Here is a 14,616-nt window from a genome sequence, read left to right as displayed (position 1 = left end):
TTCTATCTGCAAAATGGGGATAGCAACGCACCTCCTGGAGTTATGAGGATTAAAGAAGCTAATCGTTGTAAAGCACTTAGAATGATGCCTGGCACAGCGTAAGCACATGTAAGTGTTCAATAAAAATACACACACACAGATGCTAACACCACTTAGAGTCATTTTGCTATGGTGAGGACTTGAGTCACTTCGATAATGTTGCTTTTCTGGTTCTAACTCACAGGAGTGCAAGAGAGGTCAGAGGGGCAGAGGGGGCAGAGGGCCCTCTGGACTCCTCAGCACCCCACTCGTAACACGATCCCCCGCGTGAGGCTGTGGCCAGAGACAGAAGGAGGAGCTGCAAACCCCGTGAGCCTGAGATGAGGCGCTCCACCTGTTCCGACCTCCAGTGGTCCCTCTACCCAGAGTCCTGTCTCTACATCAGCTGTCAGGCCCACCCGGATCTCAGGAGGGAGTGCAGACCCCACTCGGGTCTCCCTGTGCGGAGCTGAGTCCTGAGCTGGGAGCCTGCACCCAGTCCATGCTGCACCGGCCTCCTCCATCCTGTCTCCCACCCACCTCCTCTCAGGGCTTCACGCACCAACACACATGTCACACACCACTCACACACACACATCATCACATCAACACACATGCATACCACTCACACACACCACACACCCCCACACGTCACTCACATCAACACACATACACAACACTCACACACACCACACACATCCCCACTGCTCTCATCAACACACATACACGACACCTGCACACACCCTACACACTCCACACACACCACTCACATCAACACACAAACACCACTCACACCACACACCCCCACACCACTCTCGACACATATACACAACACCTGCACACACCCCATATCAACACACATACACATCACTCATACACACCCCACCCCTCCACACCACTCTCAACACACATACACAACACTCACACACCCCACACACGCTGCATACACCATTCACATCAACACATACATATACACACTACTGACACACACCACACACACCCACACACACCACTCACATCAACACACATACACACCCTCACATACGTGCCACACACACCAGTCACATCGACACATATGCACACTATTCACACACACACGACACACACCATTCACACACAACACATCACATACCACTCACACAACCCACACTCCCCCACCATTCACAGCAACATACATACACACCATTCGCATTCACACCAACACACCACACACACCACTCACATCACTCAACACATACACACCATTCACACACACACCACACATATACCACTCACAACACACATACACACCATTCACATACACACACCATTTGGACACACCACACACACACCACTCACACCACTCACATCAACACACCTACACACACACCACACACACACACCACTCACACACATCACACATCATTTGCAAACACAACACACATTGCTCATACACCACTCATATACACACACCCCCACACACCACACACAACACAAACCACACATGCACACACCATTCACATCAATAAACACACCATGCATACACCACACATATGCACCACTCACAGAAATCTCACCACACAAACCACTCAAACCAACATACACACCACACACACACCATAAACACACATCACACTACTCATACACATACCACAGACACCTCTCTCACACCACACACACACACACACCACGTACACACAAACCACACACACCGCCCACCCCGGACCTCACAGGGAACAGCTTCCTCCTCGCTGATGGTAAGCTTCGCCTGAGCGGGGAAGTGTGCCCTGCATTTGTCACAGCCCTGGGACCCCACAGCCCTACGCACCCTTCAGAAGGAAACCCAGGGATCCTGGACAAGTCATCCATCCCCTCTTGTTTCCAGTTTGCCACGGGTAGCTCAAGCAGCGCCTGGCAAGGAACTCATCTGAAATGGGCATGAAGAACAGGACCCTCACCTCGATTTCCCCAAGCAGCTGAGGGTTTGCCACATTTAGAAAAGACAGGCATCTGGTGCAGCATAGAAACATGAACGCATTCTATAACACACATCAAAATTCAAATCAATCTCAAAAGCCAAGGCCGAATTTTCCATTACACAAGGAAAAGTAATCCGCTCCCCTTCATGAAGCAAAACCACCAAAGAGCTGCTTCCCCTTGCTGGTTCCTCGCCTCCCATGCTTCCTTCAACCTTCTCTTGTCTGTCACCCCACTAGAGGGCTGCCATCGTCACAAGGCCACTCTTGTGAAGGCAAACAGTGGCTCTTCTGCCCCTGACCTTCTATGGGGATGGGGCCCCCTGCTCTGTCTCAAGCATTTTCGCCTGGTTTTCCAGGCCCACGTCCTTCACCTCCTGCCTCAGGCCCCTCTTCCTAGGCCTCCTCTGCCTGTTCTTCCTCCTCTTCCAGACCTCAGGGCATCTTGTGCAGCCTCCTATCCTATGTGTCCTCCTAGGTGATCTCATCCAGGTGCCTGGCAGCAGCGCTGCCTCCGCTACTGCTTCTCCAATCCAATAGCAAGCCCTGCTGCTACCTCCGAACCTCTGAGAGGTCTCTCCATCTTCTGGGCTCTGCTGCTGGCCTGCCTCAGGACGCCCCTGACCTTCCTGCATTCCACTCTTGTCCTTCCCACTCATTCCACACTCGGAAGCCACATCAGACAAGGCCAGCCCTTGCTTCTGTCTTCTAACACATTTTCTTTCCTCTTAGCCCAAACCTGGAGTTCCCTGCCATGATCAACATGTTCTTGTGTGATCAGGCCACTGCCTACCTCTCCAGCCTACCTCTCTGGCTCCAGCCATGCTGCCTTATCAGTTTCTTGAACACACTATGTTCCGTTCTGACCCCAGGACCTTTGCATATGCTATGTCCTCTGGCAAGAAAGCTCTCCTCTCTCTCTTCACCTCATTAGTTCCTTACAGTCATTTAGATTTTGCTCAAATATCACTCCTCAAGGAGGCCTGTCTCTGAACAACCCCTCCCCTACCCGGTCCAGGTCTGGTCCCTGGTGATTCATTCTTACTGTACCTGGACTTCTCCTGGAATGAATGAAGGTCACCGCAGTCCAGGTGAGAGATGGCAAGGCCTGAATGATGGAGCCGCAAGGAGGGCATGCCAGAGGAAAGAGATGATGTCACTGCCTCAAAATAGTGTGTCGGCGTCAGATCCCAAAAAGGGAAAATTCTAAAAAACCTTGGTCACCTGATCCTCCTACACTGTATAGGGCAAAAAAATTCTAGAGACAGAAGAAAAATATGATTGGGCCAGTTGCATATTTACAACTACCATGCCACACATGCTCAATACAGGAGGACTTTCGCAGTAAAGTAGAGGTACAAGTGCTCACGCATTCCTCAGTTCATTGAATCAGGGGGCCACAGATTCAGTAGCAGCCTACTTCTAGCTCTGGCTTCATCACTATTTTCCTCAGTTTCTCCTCAGCTAAGACATGGAGTTTATCAGGACATTATTTCCTTTTGCAGAGGTTGCTGTGAGAAAGTGGTCTCTGTTTCAATTACAAGCAGCATTTGCAAAGCTCTTCTTTTGAGCCAGGGGCTGTGCTAGAAGCTGAACGATGGTCAGAGATGAAAGGACCCAATCCTGCCTCTGACAAGTTCAGTCTTAAGTGTGATGGAGGCACAGAGCCCAGTAATTTCACACTGAGAAATGCATGCTGTGAGGGATGCTGGATACCATGTGGTGGGGAAGGCTGGGAAGATCTGAGAAGGCTTCCTGGAGGACACCACCCCTATGCTAACCTGGCAATGGACTACAAAAAATGCTCTGGGAGGAACGAAGTATGATAGGAAAGATGCCGTTTCCTAAAAAGCGTTCCTTTGACTGCTCCAGAATTTCTGAGCAGAGTCATTTAGCCCCCTCTGAGGGGTATGCTTTCTTGTTCATTTCCAGTCCCTGGAGATTTCTGGTCTTTTATCCCAACTGCAACTCCCTACACATCGAGAGTTATTCCCCCACTCAAATGCAACGCTCTTGTCTAGATCTCTGCTCAGGTCCCTGATCATAACCGATGGCAAATGCACAAATAGACAGAAATATCTGTATTCGCAGCAGTCTGACTCCAAATGCAAATATCCCCTCAGGAAATTGTTTCCCATTACACACAGAGGGGAAATGACTGTCTGCTCTTAGACAAAGTTGGAATGAGGTTTGGAGCTCATTTAAAAATCAGTACAAGCTAAAGATTTTGTAAGGTTCACCATAACACAGAAAACATATCTGGCTTATAATGCAGCATCTAGCTACAGACTATTTCACATTTCAGATGCAGACGTACTGTGTAGAATTCCTATAATACAGTGTAGGCAGCGAAAACCTGGAAAAAACGTGGAACTTGAGAGCATTACAGATGAAAGGAACAGGAGGAAATGGAAAAAAAGACATCTTGCTCTCCCCACATTTCATGTGAATCCAAGTAAGAAAAATATCCCCTGATCTTTACATTGGGAAAAAATCAATTACATGCAAACTTTCACAACATGACAACACACAATATTTTAATGGCCATTCAAATAAATGAAAAACCAAAAGGCTCTTTCCATGGCTGGGAGGGGGGTGAGGGCAGGCAACTAACCAAAGAAAAATGCTCTTCTCAATATTCATCTCTCTTAGAACAATTCTCTTCACAGAAAGCACATCAAATATCACAGCCCTACCTTTTCAGAGGGATTAAACAAAGATCTTTCTTCCTTGTGACCAACACCTTCTTAGGAGAATCTGTTATCCGTGTAGAAGAAATGTCAGAAACCTCTGGGAGGAAATGTAGCTGCATTTGTATTCTGCTCAGAAAATGTCATCACAGATCTGTTTACCTTAACTGTGGACCATGATTCAGCCGTGACAACTGTCTTGCATACTGATCAATTTATTTGCAGCAAAATTTCTAGCATTAACTGCTTAGGTTCTGAAAAATCGGTTACTTGGATTTCCTGTGAAACCATAACAAATGCATATTTGAAAAATCTAGATTCTTATCCAAACATTTTAGTGAGAAATAATAAAGGATTTTTCTTGAAGTCCAAGCAAGGGAGGGTCCCTCTTACTTCTGGAATGAAGACAGGGCACATGATTCCCGAAGGACCTCCATGGGGTAGCATTTTTATAGCACAATGTACAGAAAATCATTAGACTGAGAATCAGAGAACTCTGACTGCAGATCCATGCTCGGCTTTAACCAGCCGTGAGATCCTCTGTAAGACATTCTTTTCTGATCAGCAGGCTGGGCCAGGGTCTCTGCAATAGAGAAGAGGATGGCCACTGGACCTGGGAAAGCAAGAAGAAGCCAGGTCCTGTCTCCTCTGGCTGGTGCTTCCAGCCTGGATACCAAGCCCTGGATGCCTGCCTGAGCCCCTTCTAGTAGGCAGGCAGGTTTTGGCATTAGGGAATTGAAACCAATCCCAAGGCAGCCTGGGGAGATGCCCTCCCACCTCAGCTAACAGTGCTGGCTCAGGTAGAGCTCTGGCTCTCTAGAACAGGGGCACTGCACTACAGCACACTATGGTGTCACTCCCCATGTTCCCACTAGTGTCCAAACCCACTAACTCCAGCTTCCTTCTCCACCCTGTGGGCTGAAGTCCTGTAATCTCTGTGCTGAAATTTGTAAAAGGAGTAAAAATAAAACAGACCCAGCAAGAAGATGGGTAACCAGTAATTCCAATGGAAGAAAAGTGGAGAGGCTGCTGTCAAGGATATGATTCTGGAGCAAGACAACAAGGATGAGTGACCCATTCAACCTGCCCCACTCTGCGAGATGACCCCACAGGTCTAACTGCAATGAGACATCCACCCATGACTTGTCTCATGCTTGAGTCAAACCTAGAAGCCGCAGACCATCAGAAGAAAGTGTGTGTCATCAACCACACAGAAGCCAGCCCAGAACATCTAGGTTGGAAGGATTGGTGTCCGTCAGTGAACTGAATGTCCCTAATGAGGTCTTAGAAGGAGCTCAGCCAAAACCTAGACTCTGGCCTACCAGGACCTGAGTCTAGGGAATCAAGAGCCCTGTGCAGTAAGACAGACCCTGAAGGAGAAAGTGCAAGGCATGGGTTGCTGGTGGAAGAGTACACAGGAGGGTTCAACGCTCTGATTCTCCACATTCAAAAATACCAGAAAGAACCATGGGATGGTGAAGGGTTCACTGAGGAGGACCTGCTAGTGAGACACAACTTGTCAGCCTGGAGAGTCCTTGAGGCAGAAGGAGGGATAAAACAGTCTTCAGATACCTGAGGAACCTTCCTGTATAAAAGGGAAAAGGCCAGTTCTCAGTGACTGCAGAGACCTCTTCACAGTGGCTGAGGATATGAAAGGTAGGGGAAAAAAATGAATGACCAAGATGCATGTTGACTGTCCAAAGGCAGTTGGAAGTTGAACAGAAACCAAATCAACTAACAAGCCTGACATAAAGAGAAAAGCTCATAACTTATGGAATACTCCCAGATAAAAATTACTCAAACTTTAAATATCATGATTTCAGAGATAATGTTATAGGAAAATGCTAAGAGTAAGTTAATGGAGCAGGATACAAAATCATATATGCAAACATATTTATCAGGGATCCATCAAAGTTCAGCTTCAGCTACACTATTTGCCCAAAACCTATTATTTGGCCATGGCTTCTAAATGAATGCCTTGGCCTTTGAAAGGACAAACAGTCGAATACCTATTGCAAGATCATTTCTGGCATCCCTGAACTTGTGCATGATCAATGGCCTTAGGATACTCAGGTCACCACCATCTCTACGTCTATAGCATAACAACATCAATACTACAAATAAGCCATGCCACATGAACTTATTGCTCAAGTCCTCATGTTCACTTTCAAATGTAAATCTGCATTCTAGATGTATTCAGATTAAAAAGCTCCTTGTATGTATGATGTATTTTGAACTCTCCCAGTCAGATGGTGTATAAATATAAATATTATTGCAAGAATGAAATGTGCAGTAATCTTTGACCATATGGTAAAAGCTATTAATTTTATATGCAAAATTTGTGTGCAAATCAATTATCAAGAACTTTAACAAATAGTTACATTTAATAAGAAGTGAGGAAATAATACGAATATTAAGAGACAACACTTTGGGAGGCCGAGATGGGCGGATCACGAGGTCAGGAGTTCGAGACCAGTCTGGCCAACACAGTGAAACCCCGTATCTACTAGAAATACAAGAAATTAGCCAGGCGTGGTGGCGTGTGCCTATAATCCTAGCTACTTGGGAGGCTGAGGCAGGAGAATCGCGTGAACTCAGGAGATAGAGGTCGTAGTGGGCCAAGATTGCACCACTGCACTGCAGCCCATGTGACAGTGCCAGACTCCATCACCCCCCCCGAAAAAAGAGGCAAAACATTTGCTTGCTACTTTTACAAAGACTGTCATATTCTTTCTGAGCCAAGATATGTACAGAACCATAAATACTACTATAAAACAGAATAAAAGAGATTATTAGTGTATATTATAAATTATGTCTTTGTGGAATTGTTTGGTATGCTGGCCTTCACAACAATAAACAATCTTTAGGATTTTAAATTTTTCTACCTGTTTCTGTTTAGACCATGCATCTTTCAAGAAAAAGTCTTATTTGGAATCCTTCATATCTTTATAAGGACAAATTAGTTGCCAAGTTTATCAACTGTGCCACCTCAAAAATTCACAAGGGAAAAATCCTCCCATATCACACCATAACATCTGTAGTAAATCATCACCAATGCAGACATAATTAACAAAACCAACGTAGTTCATTCCTCCACCAAACTCAGTTGCAAACAAATGTCTATATTTAGTATAATAAATTGCAGCATGGTAAGCACAGGAGTATCCAGCAGCGGGCAAGGTCTAGATACAACTGTTTCTGACTTAGAGTTTAACTTTACAATGTGAGGAATCCTAATAAATAAAAATAACATAAGAACAATAACTATTTTTGTTAGAATGTCATATTTTCATTCAATGATTCAGCATCAGCCTCAATCAGAGCCAAATATAGATGCTCGGCCATTCAGCATTAAGGAAAACTGAATTAACTCAACGCACCTCTAATATGTGTACATCCAGACAGAGAAAGAGACTCTGTGTGTGTGTGTGTGTGTGTGTGTGTGTGTGTAGGAAAATACATTTTAAAAAGGAACAAAGCTAATAACTGAATGGTAAGACTACATAGGATTTTTACTGCCCACTTATTTTCTATTATCTCTGTGTTTTAAAAACTTAAAATATAATACTCTTATGATCAGGAAGCAATGCAAGTGATATAATCGAAGGTAAGTTAAATGCTCGGCTCCGTGGGCAGGCTGCGTGGGAACTGGGAACACAGAACTAGGGAGGGGAACAGAAGCCGGCAGCTGTGAAATGGTGTAGCCACCTCCAGCTGAGCAAACTTCCCTACAGGGATGGGACAGAGGTGATGAAAGGGGGAAAAGGCAGAATTTGAGGCTGAAATAGCTACTGAGTTTCAAAGAGGTGGCAGGCCCTGAGCAGGCTCATAAATCCACATGGCAACACTGTGAAAGAAGCATCATTATCACCGTGTCCTGGGTGTGATCACATTCAGGGTTTTCTGATTAGTACAGTAGTAAATGTGCACGGTAAAATATCTGAAATACTCAGGAAAGAGTAAAAACTGGGGAGATGAGGCCACAAAAGAGGAGAGGAGACAAAAATGGGATAAGAGAGATGGAGAGGGTGAGACTCTGGCAAAGAAAATATTAAAAGATGAGTTATTCAAGGTGGGGGAGACACCGCCACCAGCTCTGAAGTCGGGGCAAGAGGTAACAGTGGCCTGACGAGCGTGCAGTTCCTCCTGTGGCTCCCTTCACAACCTCGTGACTTCTTGATGCTGGAGCAGTGAGGAGTGAAGGCCCACTTCTCTCCACAAAGGGTAGACTGAGGTTATTCCATGGCACAGTATAAGGCCCTGAATATACTGAAAGGAAAGATGGAGCCCATCGAGAAGGGAGAAGAAGGACCAGCAAACAGCCAGGACAAGCTGTGTGAAAAGTGACACAGCAGGTAAATCCAGAGAGCTCTGGGAACCAGAGGTGCCAAACAGCACAAACCAGGAGAGACAATCAGTGGGACGGATGCAGAAGGCTCTGGAGGAGGCAATAAGTTCGTGGATTCTAAACACTGTTTAACCAGGAAGTAACAGACAAGGTGAGTCAAGCTTGAGTCGTGCCCGCTGGGCTCACAGATACCCTGGCCTTCTCAGTTATGCAAAACCCACACCTTTGAAGGAGAGTGGGACAAATACTAAATCAGATAGCATGCAGAGACGTTAAAATCCCAGGCACAAATGAAGACTGTCCACATAACCAGGGACATGTGCCCCTTCTCCACGTGTACTGATTGTTGTCCAGACATGAGAGCAGCTACCATCCTTCCTGGTGCCAGGGCCCACACAAGTCATGAAGCAAACACAGCCCCCGCCAGGATACCAGATGGTTAATCATCTGGAGGATGTGGGTGTCCTGGGAGTATCACTCCTAATTTAGACAGTGGACAGCAACATGCACTTCCTGTACATTTAACTCAAACCCTATGGAGGTGGCACCACGATGGGGACACCTGGATGGATGTAGTGAAGGAACACAATACAGTTAGAATCCCTCACTTGCTGTGTGTTTCTGTTTCCCCAGGTAGGAGGAACTCCCCGAGGTCAGGAAGCAGTGTCTATTCATTTGTCGTATGGAATCACCACACCCTTCAGTGATGGCCATGCTTTCCTTGTCACCTTCTTTGAGATTGAGTGGGCCCCACAGAACGGCGTTCCCAGAAGCCTTGGTGACTGCTCAGATCCCAGCTGCTTTACCTGCCAGCATCCTGAAACTCAGTAAGATCAGAGTCCAGACCTCATAAGATGTTGAGACTTCACCTACCGCTGCCCCACCCAGGCTGACGAAGCATCAATCCAAGATGAAGGGGCCCATCCCTGAGTCTGTAGGTAAAAGTGGTGGGGGAAAGCTGAATAAGGAGGGGAGCTGTGCAGGGAGGGGGAAGGATGAAGGAGGGGATGACTTGGGCTGTAGGAAGTGGAGGCTTCTGGTGCAGTTAGCTGAAGACAATGTGCTCACAATTGCACATGTGCATGGCATCGTAGCTGGGATGCACTAGCCATTCAACACATTTTTTTCCTTTTTTTGCCCATACCTCCTCAAATTCCTTTTACCATCAACACATATTTTTGACACGGATGAATAAATGAATCAATGAATGGATAAATTTTGCCCTGAGTGCTGCCCTAAGAGGCACATACAAGGTTCTCAATTATTCAGGTGCAAAATCAGTGCCAAGTGATCCACAGCCGTTTCAAAGCTGTCTCTGAAGCCCACACGCCTCCCACTTCTAAGCCGGTAATGGCCTTGGACAGCATATCCTTAGTACTGCCTGCTTCTGTGGACAGAGGGAGGGAGGGAACCTGGCCTCTGAGCCAGAGGAATGTGAGAGGGCTGTGGGGTCAGCAATGTGCATGGGAGGGGGGCAGCTGTTTGGACTGGGAGGCAAATGGTTCTATGGGAAGGGGTGGGAAAGGGAGGACCAGGGCCCAGGATGAAAGGAAGCCAGTTCAAAGGCCCATGTAGTCTCCGCTCAGCAGCAACGGACCTTGCTGCTTCTGAAGCAGGGACTGACCCAATAACGGCTCTTCTCAGGAGGAAGTTACTATGCCCGCAATCCTGGAGGCTCAGAGTTCTTCAAAAGTGAGAACCAAAACTTAAACGGAAGGGTACTCTGTACTGCCAGCCTCCATCACTCCAAGAGGGAAAGAGAACCTCGGGCAGAGCTGGCACCTATGGAGGAGGCAATGGGGTGTCCTGGCTGAGGAAAGGACGAGGGCAGGCAGAGGGCAGGAGGTGTGTGGCCAGGTGGCCCGATGGCAGTGCTGGTTGTTGGCTGTATCTGCAGACACTAAGGGATTGGGGAGCTCCCTGGAAACTGGGCTTCAGTGAGCGTGGAGAGTTGTACAGACGACAACCGGCAGGAGGGGAGAGTGACCCCAGACATCCCAGTGGTTTACCCGCAGGTAAGGATCCAGGTGCTGCCTCTCAGGAGCAGGAGTTGGAAAACATAAAAGGAGAAGGTGGCCTCAAACAGCCCCCCTGTTGTATCCATCTCCCACCCACCCTGCGCCCAAGACCTCAGAAAGATTCAGGAAAAACTTCCATGAAAGTACCACTTCTTACCTATCTTAACCCTAGCTCCTGGCTTTATCCTTATTTCAATCTATTATCCTGCTCCTGGACATCCCCTCTCCTTTTCCTTCTCTCTTCCACTCCCCGTTCCCTGCCTCTCCTCTGCTCCCCACTCCCTCTCCCGGTCTACCTGTCCCCTCTCCTCCTCCACTCACTTGCCGATTTTCTCTTGATCTCTCACTGCATCCCTTGCTCTCTGTCCCCACTCCTTTGACCCCTCTGGGCATCTCTGAGTCCTACTAACGCTCTGCCTCCCCAACAAAAAGCACAGATTAGCTCACACTCACACCTTCACACAAATGCTTTCTTTCCTAGGTCTCTCTTCTCTGGCTTTGTCACTCTGGACTTTGCTTCCGGCTTCAAGTTTCTAGGTGTAATATGTGAAGATTAATGGCAATGAAGCAAACGTGCATAAGAAAATCCATGCAGCAAAGGCAATTCCGTTATTCTCAAGTCCATAGATGCCCAGTGTGACATTGTGAACTGGAGAAAAAGGAGCACTTCCTGTTCAGGAAATCTTGTAAAATCATAAATGTCAGGACTCAGTCAACAATACCCCAAAATGAAGGCCTCAGAAGCATCCTCAGAAGAAAAATTTATTTCTCTGATCTTCTCTTGCCCTCCTGTCTCTTAGCGCCATTCTCCCCTGAGGCCAGACACAGACACTAGAATCCCTCTGCCCCAGGGCAGGGCATGGAAGCCAGAAGCCTTTTTCCCCAAAGCCAGCCATAAAACTTAAAGATGTCACTCTAACTTTCCCTCTGCCTTTCTGTGTGAAAACTGGCCATAAAGAAACTATCTGCCCTACCTTGTTTGACTGAAGGTCATAAGACCCTCATTCCAGAGAGCGTCCTGCCTCATACTCAGAAGGAAGGAATGCACGTTCAGCAAGGCCAAGAAGAATCTAAACAGACAGGCCTTGCTGAGTTTCCCCACTCAGCCGATTGACATTGGATCATGCCCTTTTTGTCTAATCCTATATCTACACGGCTGTCCATACTTTGTTGAACATAAGCATAAAAATGGTCAGTTTCCTCTGTATCTTTGGGTCATTCTGAAGGTTCTCATGTACACATTAATAAAATTTATACCCATTTTCTCCAGTTAACCTGCCTTTTGTGAGCTGATTTTTCAGCAAACCTTCAGAAAATGAAGAGGCTTTCCCTTTGCCCCTCCAGTAACAAAATGGTATCTCATTCTTTAAATACAATTATTTCTATAAAATGCCTTTTCTAGGCTGGGTGCGGTGGCTCACGCCTGTAATTCCAGCACTTTGGGAGGCTGAGGCAGGGGGAGGTGGTGGGTGGATCACTTGAGGCCAGCAGTTCAAGACCAGTCTGGACAACATGGTGAAACCTCGTCTCTACTAAAAATACAAAAATTAGCCAGGCGTGGTGGTGTGCACCTGTAGACCCAGCTACTCGAGAGGCTGAGGCAGGAGAATCACTTGAACCTGGGAGGCAGAGGTTGCAGTGAGCCGAGATCGCACCACTGCACTCCAGCCTGGGCAACAGAGCAAGACTCGGTCTCAAAAAATAAAATAAAATAAAATAAATAAAATATAGTGCCTTTTCTAAAAAGGAAAAAAAATGTGGGCATACCCGCTGTTTACACAACAAATTGATTAAGGAACTCACATATCCTTCCACAGATCTAAAATCCCCTTTAAGAGGTTTTATGAAACAAAGTAGTTTCCTTGTTGAATATATTCCTTGATGAATATATTCATCCATCATTCACCAAAAAAACATTTTGTGTTAAATTTTAAACTGTGAATTACTCTACAAATATAAAATATATGCAAAACAGTAAAAATGTTTACACACAAGGCATTAAAATCTGTTTTCTTTTCAAAGCAGTTAAGGTGTTATTTTTATGCTATTTGGTACTATAAACCAAATGGGATGCTCCTCGATGTCTTAATTTATGCTTGGGACTCCAATACTTGAAGATAGGGGAGCATGAGCTTCTGGAGGAGAAAAAGGCTGTGGGATTTCCTAGCACAGGAGGCTGAGCTGTGATGGTGAGACCATACCTTCTGGTTATAGAGGAGGACAAGCTCTCTGTTCATGGGAACATTGTTGTGTTTCTCAGAGGCCTCAGCCCAAGTGGAAGATCCATCTCCACCTGCACCATCTAAGCCACAGGTTGGCAAACTTTTTCTGGGAAGGATCAGAAAGTAAATATTTCAGGCTTTGAAGGCCATAAGGTCTCTGTGGCAACTACCCAACGCTGCAGTTATGGTACAAAGGCAACCGTAGACACAGTCTATAAATGAGCGGGGGTGGTTGTGTTTCAATGCATGAGCACTGAGATTTGAATTTCAAATAATTTCCACATGTCATGGAATATTCTTTTGGTGTTTTTTTTCCATCAATTTAAAAATGTAAAAATTATTCTCAGCTCATGGCCCATACAAAAACAGGAGGCAGGGCAGATGCGGCCCATTGGCCATAATTTGCCAACCTCTGAGCTAAGCATCAGGTCCCAGAAAATTCAAGAAGAGGCGAGAAATCTTCTACCTCTAATTCAGTTGACCTGATGGCAAGACACTGCCCTTCCCCCTGTGCCCCAGAGACGCAGGTGAAGGGCTGGTGCGGGTGCACTATTTCATCAAAGTCCACACCCTCCAGGGAGCAGCAGTTGAATGGGAAACAGATGCTGTATTTTTACCTATTGACAGTAGGCCCTTAATCTTTGCAGCTGAGCTTTCAGGAGACAGCAGCATCAATTCTCCGTGGAGAAAAACTTTCACAAGGATCATGGTCAGTTCCATTGGGCCATTTAGGCTGACATACCTGAGTTTGTCCTGGAGGAAAAGGAGGAGCGGCCCTGGGCAGCGACCCCAGAATGGCCGGTTGCTTCAGAGAGTTACTTCAGCTGAGAGCTACTTCAGCTGCTCAGCCCCCTGCTGGGTGCTCCCCACCAGGAGGTCCTGAGAGAGGGCTTCAGCCACCAGGGGGTCTTTGACGAAGCACGGGAGGAACAAAGCCCACCCTCAGCACCAACAGGGAGAGAGCTGGTAGGCCAGTGTCCCCTAATGAGGATCACATGCAAAGAAGTGGAGAGACCAGCAGAAGCTGCTGGATAAGTAGGGACAACAACCGGTAGCCTGGAAAAACAGCCAGACAGGAGGCAGAGACAGGGGCCTGCCCAGGAGGTCCAAGGGAAGAACAGACAATCACAAGAGGAAGGTGGGCCTGTCTGTAAGGACCCCTATTCCAGCCGCTTCAGACTATCTCCCGGCCCACTCCCCTACCACGGCCCATCCGGGAATGGCTTCGGGACTTGGAGACAGGACAGGCTCAAAGGGAGCCAGGGAGCCCTCTGTGCCCTCTTCAGGACCCTGAAGGGAAGCCTCATTGTTACTGGGAAAGGAGCAAAAGGGATTTCAGAGGGAAGTGGTTGGCAGGAGCAAGGT

General features: G+C 46.9%; 2 protein-coding genes across 7 annotated transcripts in view; one reads left to right on the top strand and one right to left on the bottom strand.

Moving 5' to 3' along the window:
- Positions 1 to 14,616, bottom strand: part of ARNT2 (aryl hydrocarbon receptor nuclear translocator 2) — a 197,114-nt gene that overhangs the window by 154,966 nt on the left and 27,532 nt on the right. The window contains exon 1 of one of the 6 annotated variants that reach the window (XM_004056649.5): positions 4,670 to 4,862. The exons of 4 other annotated variants lie outside the window; for them this stretch is intronic. The gene's annotated coding sequence lies outside the window, so the exon portion shown is untranslated. Of the gene's footprint in view, positions 1 to 3,023; positions 3,205 to 4,669; positions 4,863 to 14,616 lie in introns of those variants that run through there. One more of the 6 variants, XM_019011005.4, reaches the window with a different exon arrangement.
- On the top strand, positions 531 to 9,878 carry LOC109023493 (uncharacterized histidine-rich protein DDB_G0274557-like). The gene is made up of 2 exons (XM_019011006.2): positions 531 to 1,754; positions 9,645 to 9,878. The coding sequence occupies exons 1-2, from the start codon at positions 1,094 to 1,096 to the stop codon at positions 9,716 to 9,718; spliced, it is 735 nt and encodes a 244-aa protein (XP_018866551.1). The 5' UTR covers positions 531 to 1,093; the 3' UTR covers positions 9,719 to 9,878.

The sequence above is a fragment of the Gorilla gorilla genome, chromosome 16 (assembly GCF_029281585.2).
Source record: "Gorilla gorilla gorilla isolate KB3781 chromosome 16, NHGRI_mGorGor1-v2.1_pri, whole genome shotgun sequence".
Taxonomy (NCBI): Eukaryota; Metazoa; Chordata; class Mammalia; order Primates; family Hominidae; genus Gorilla; species Gorilla gorilla.
This window is presented reverse-complemented; position numbering and strand designations above follow the sequence as displayed.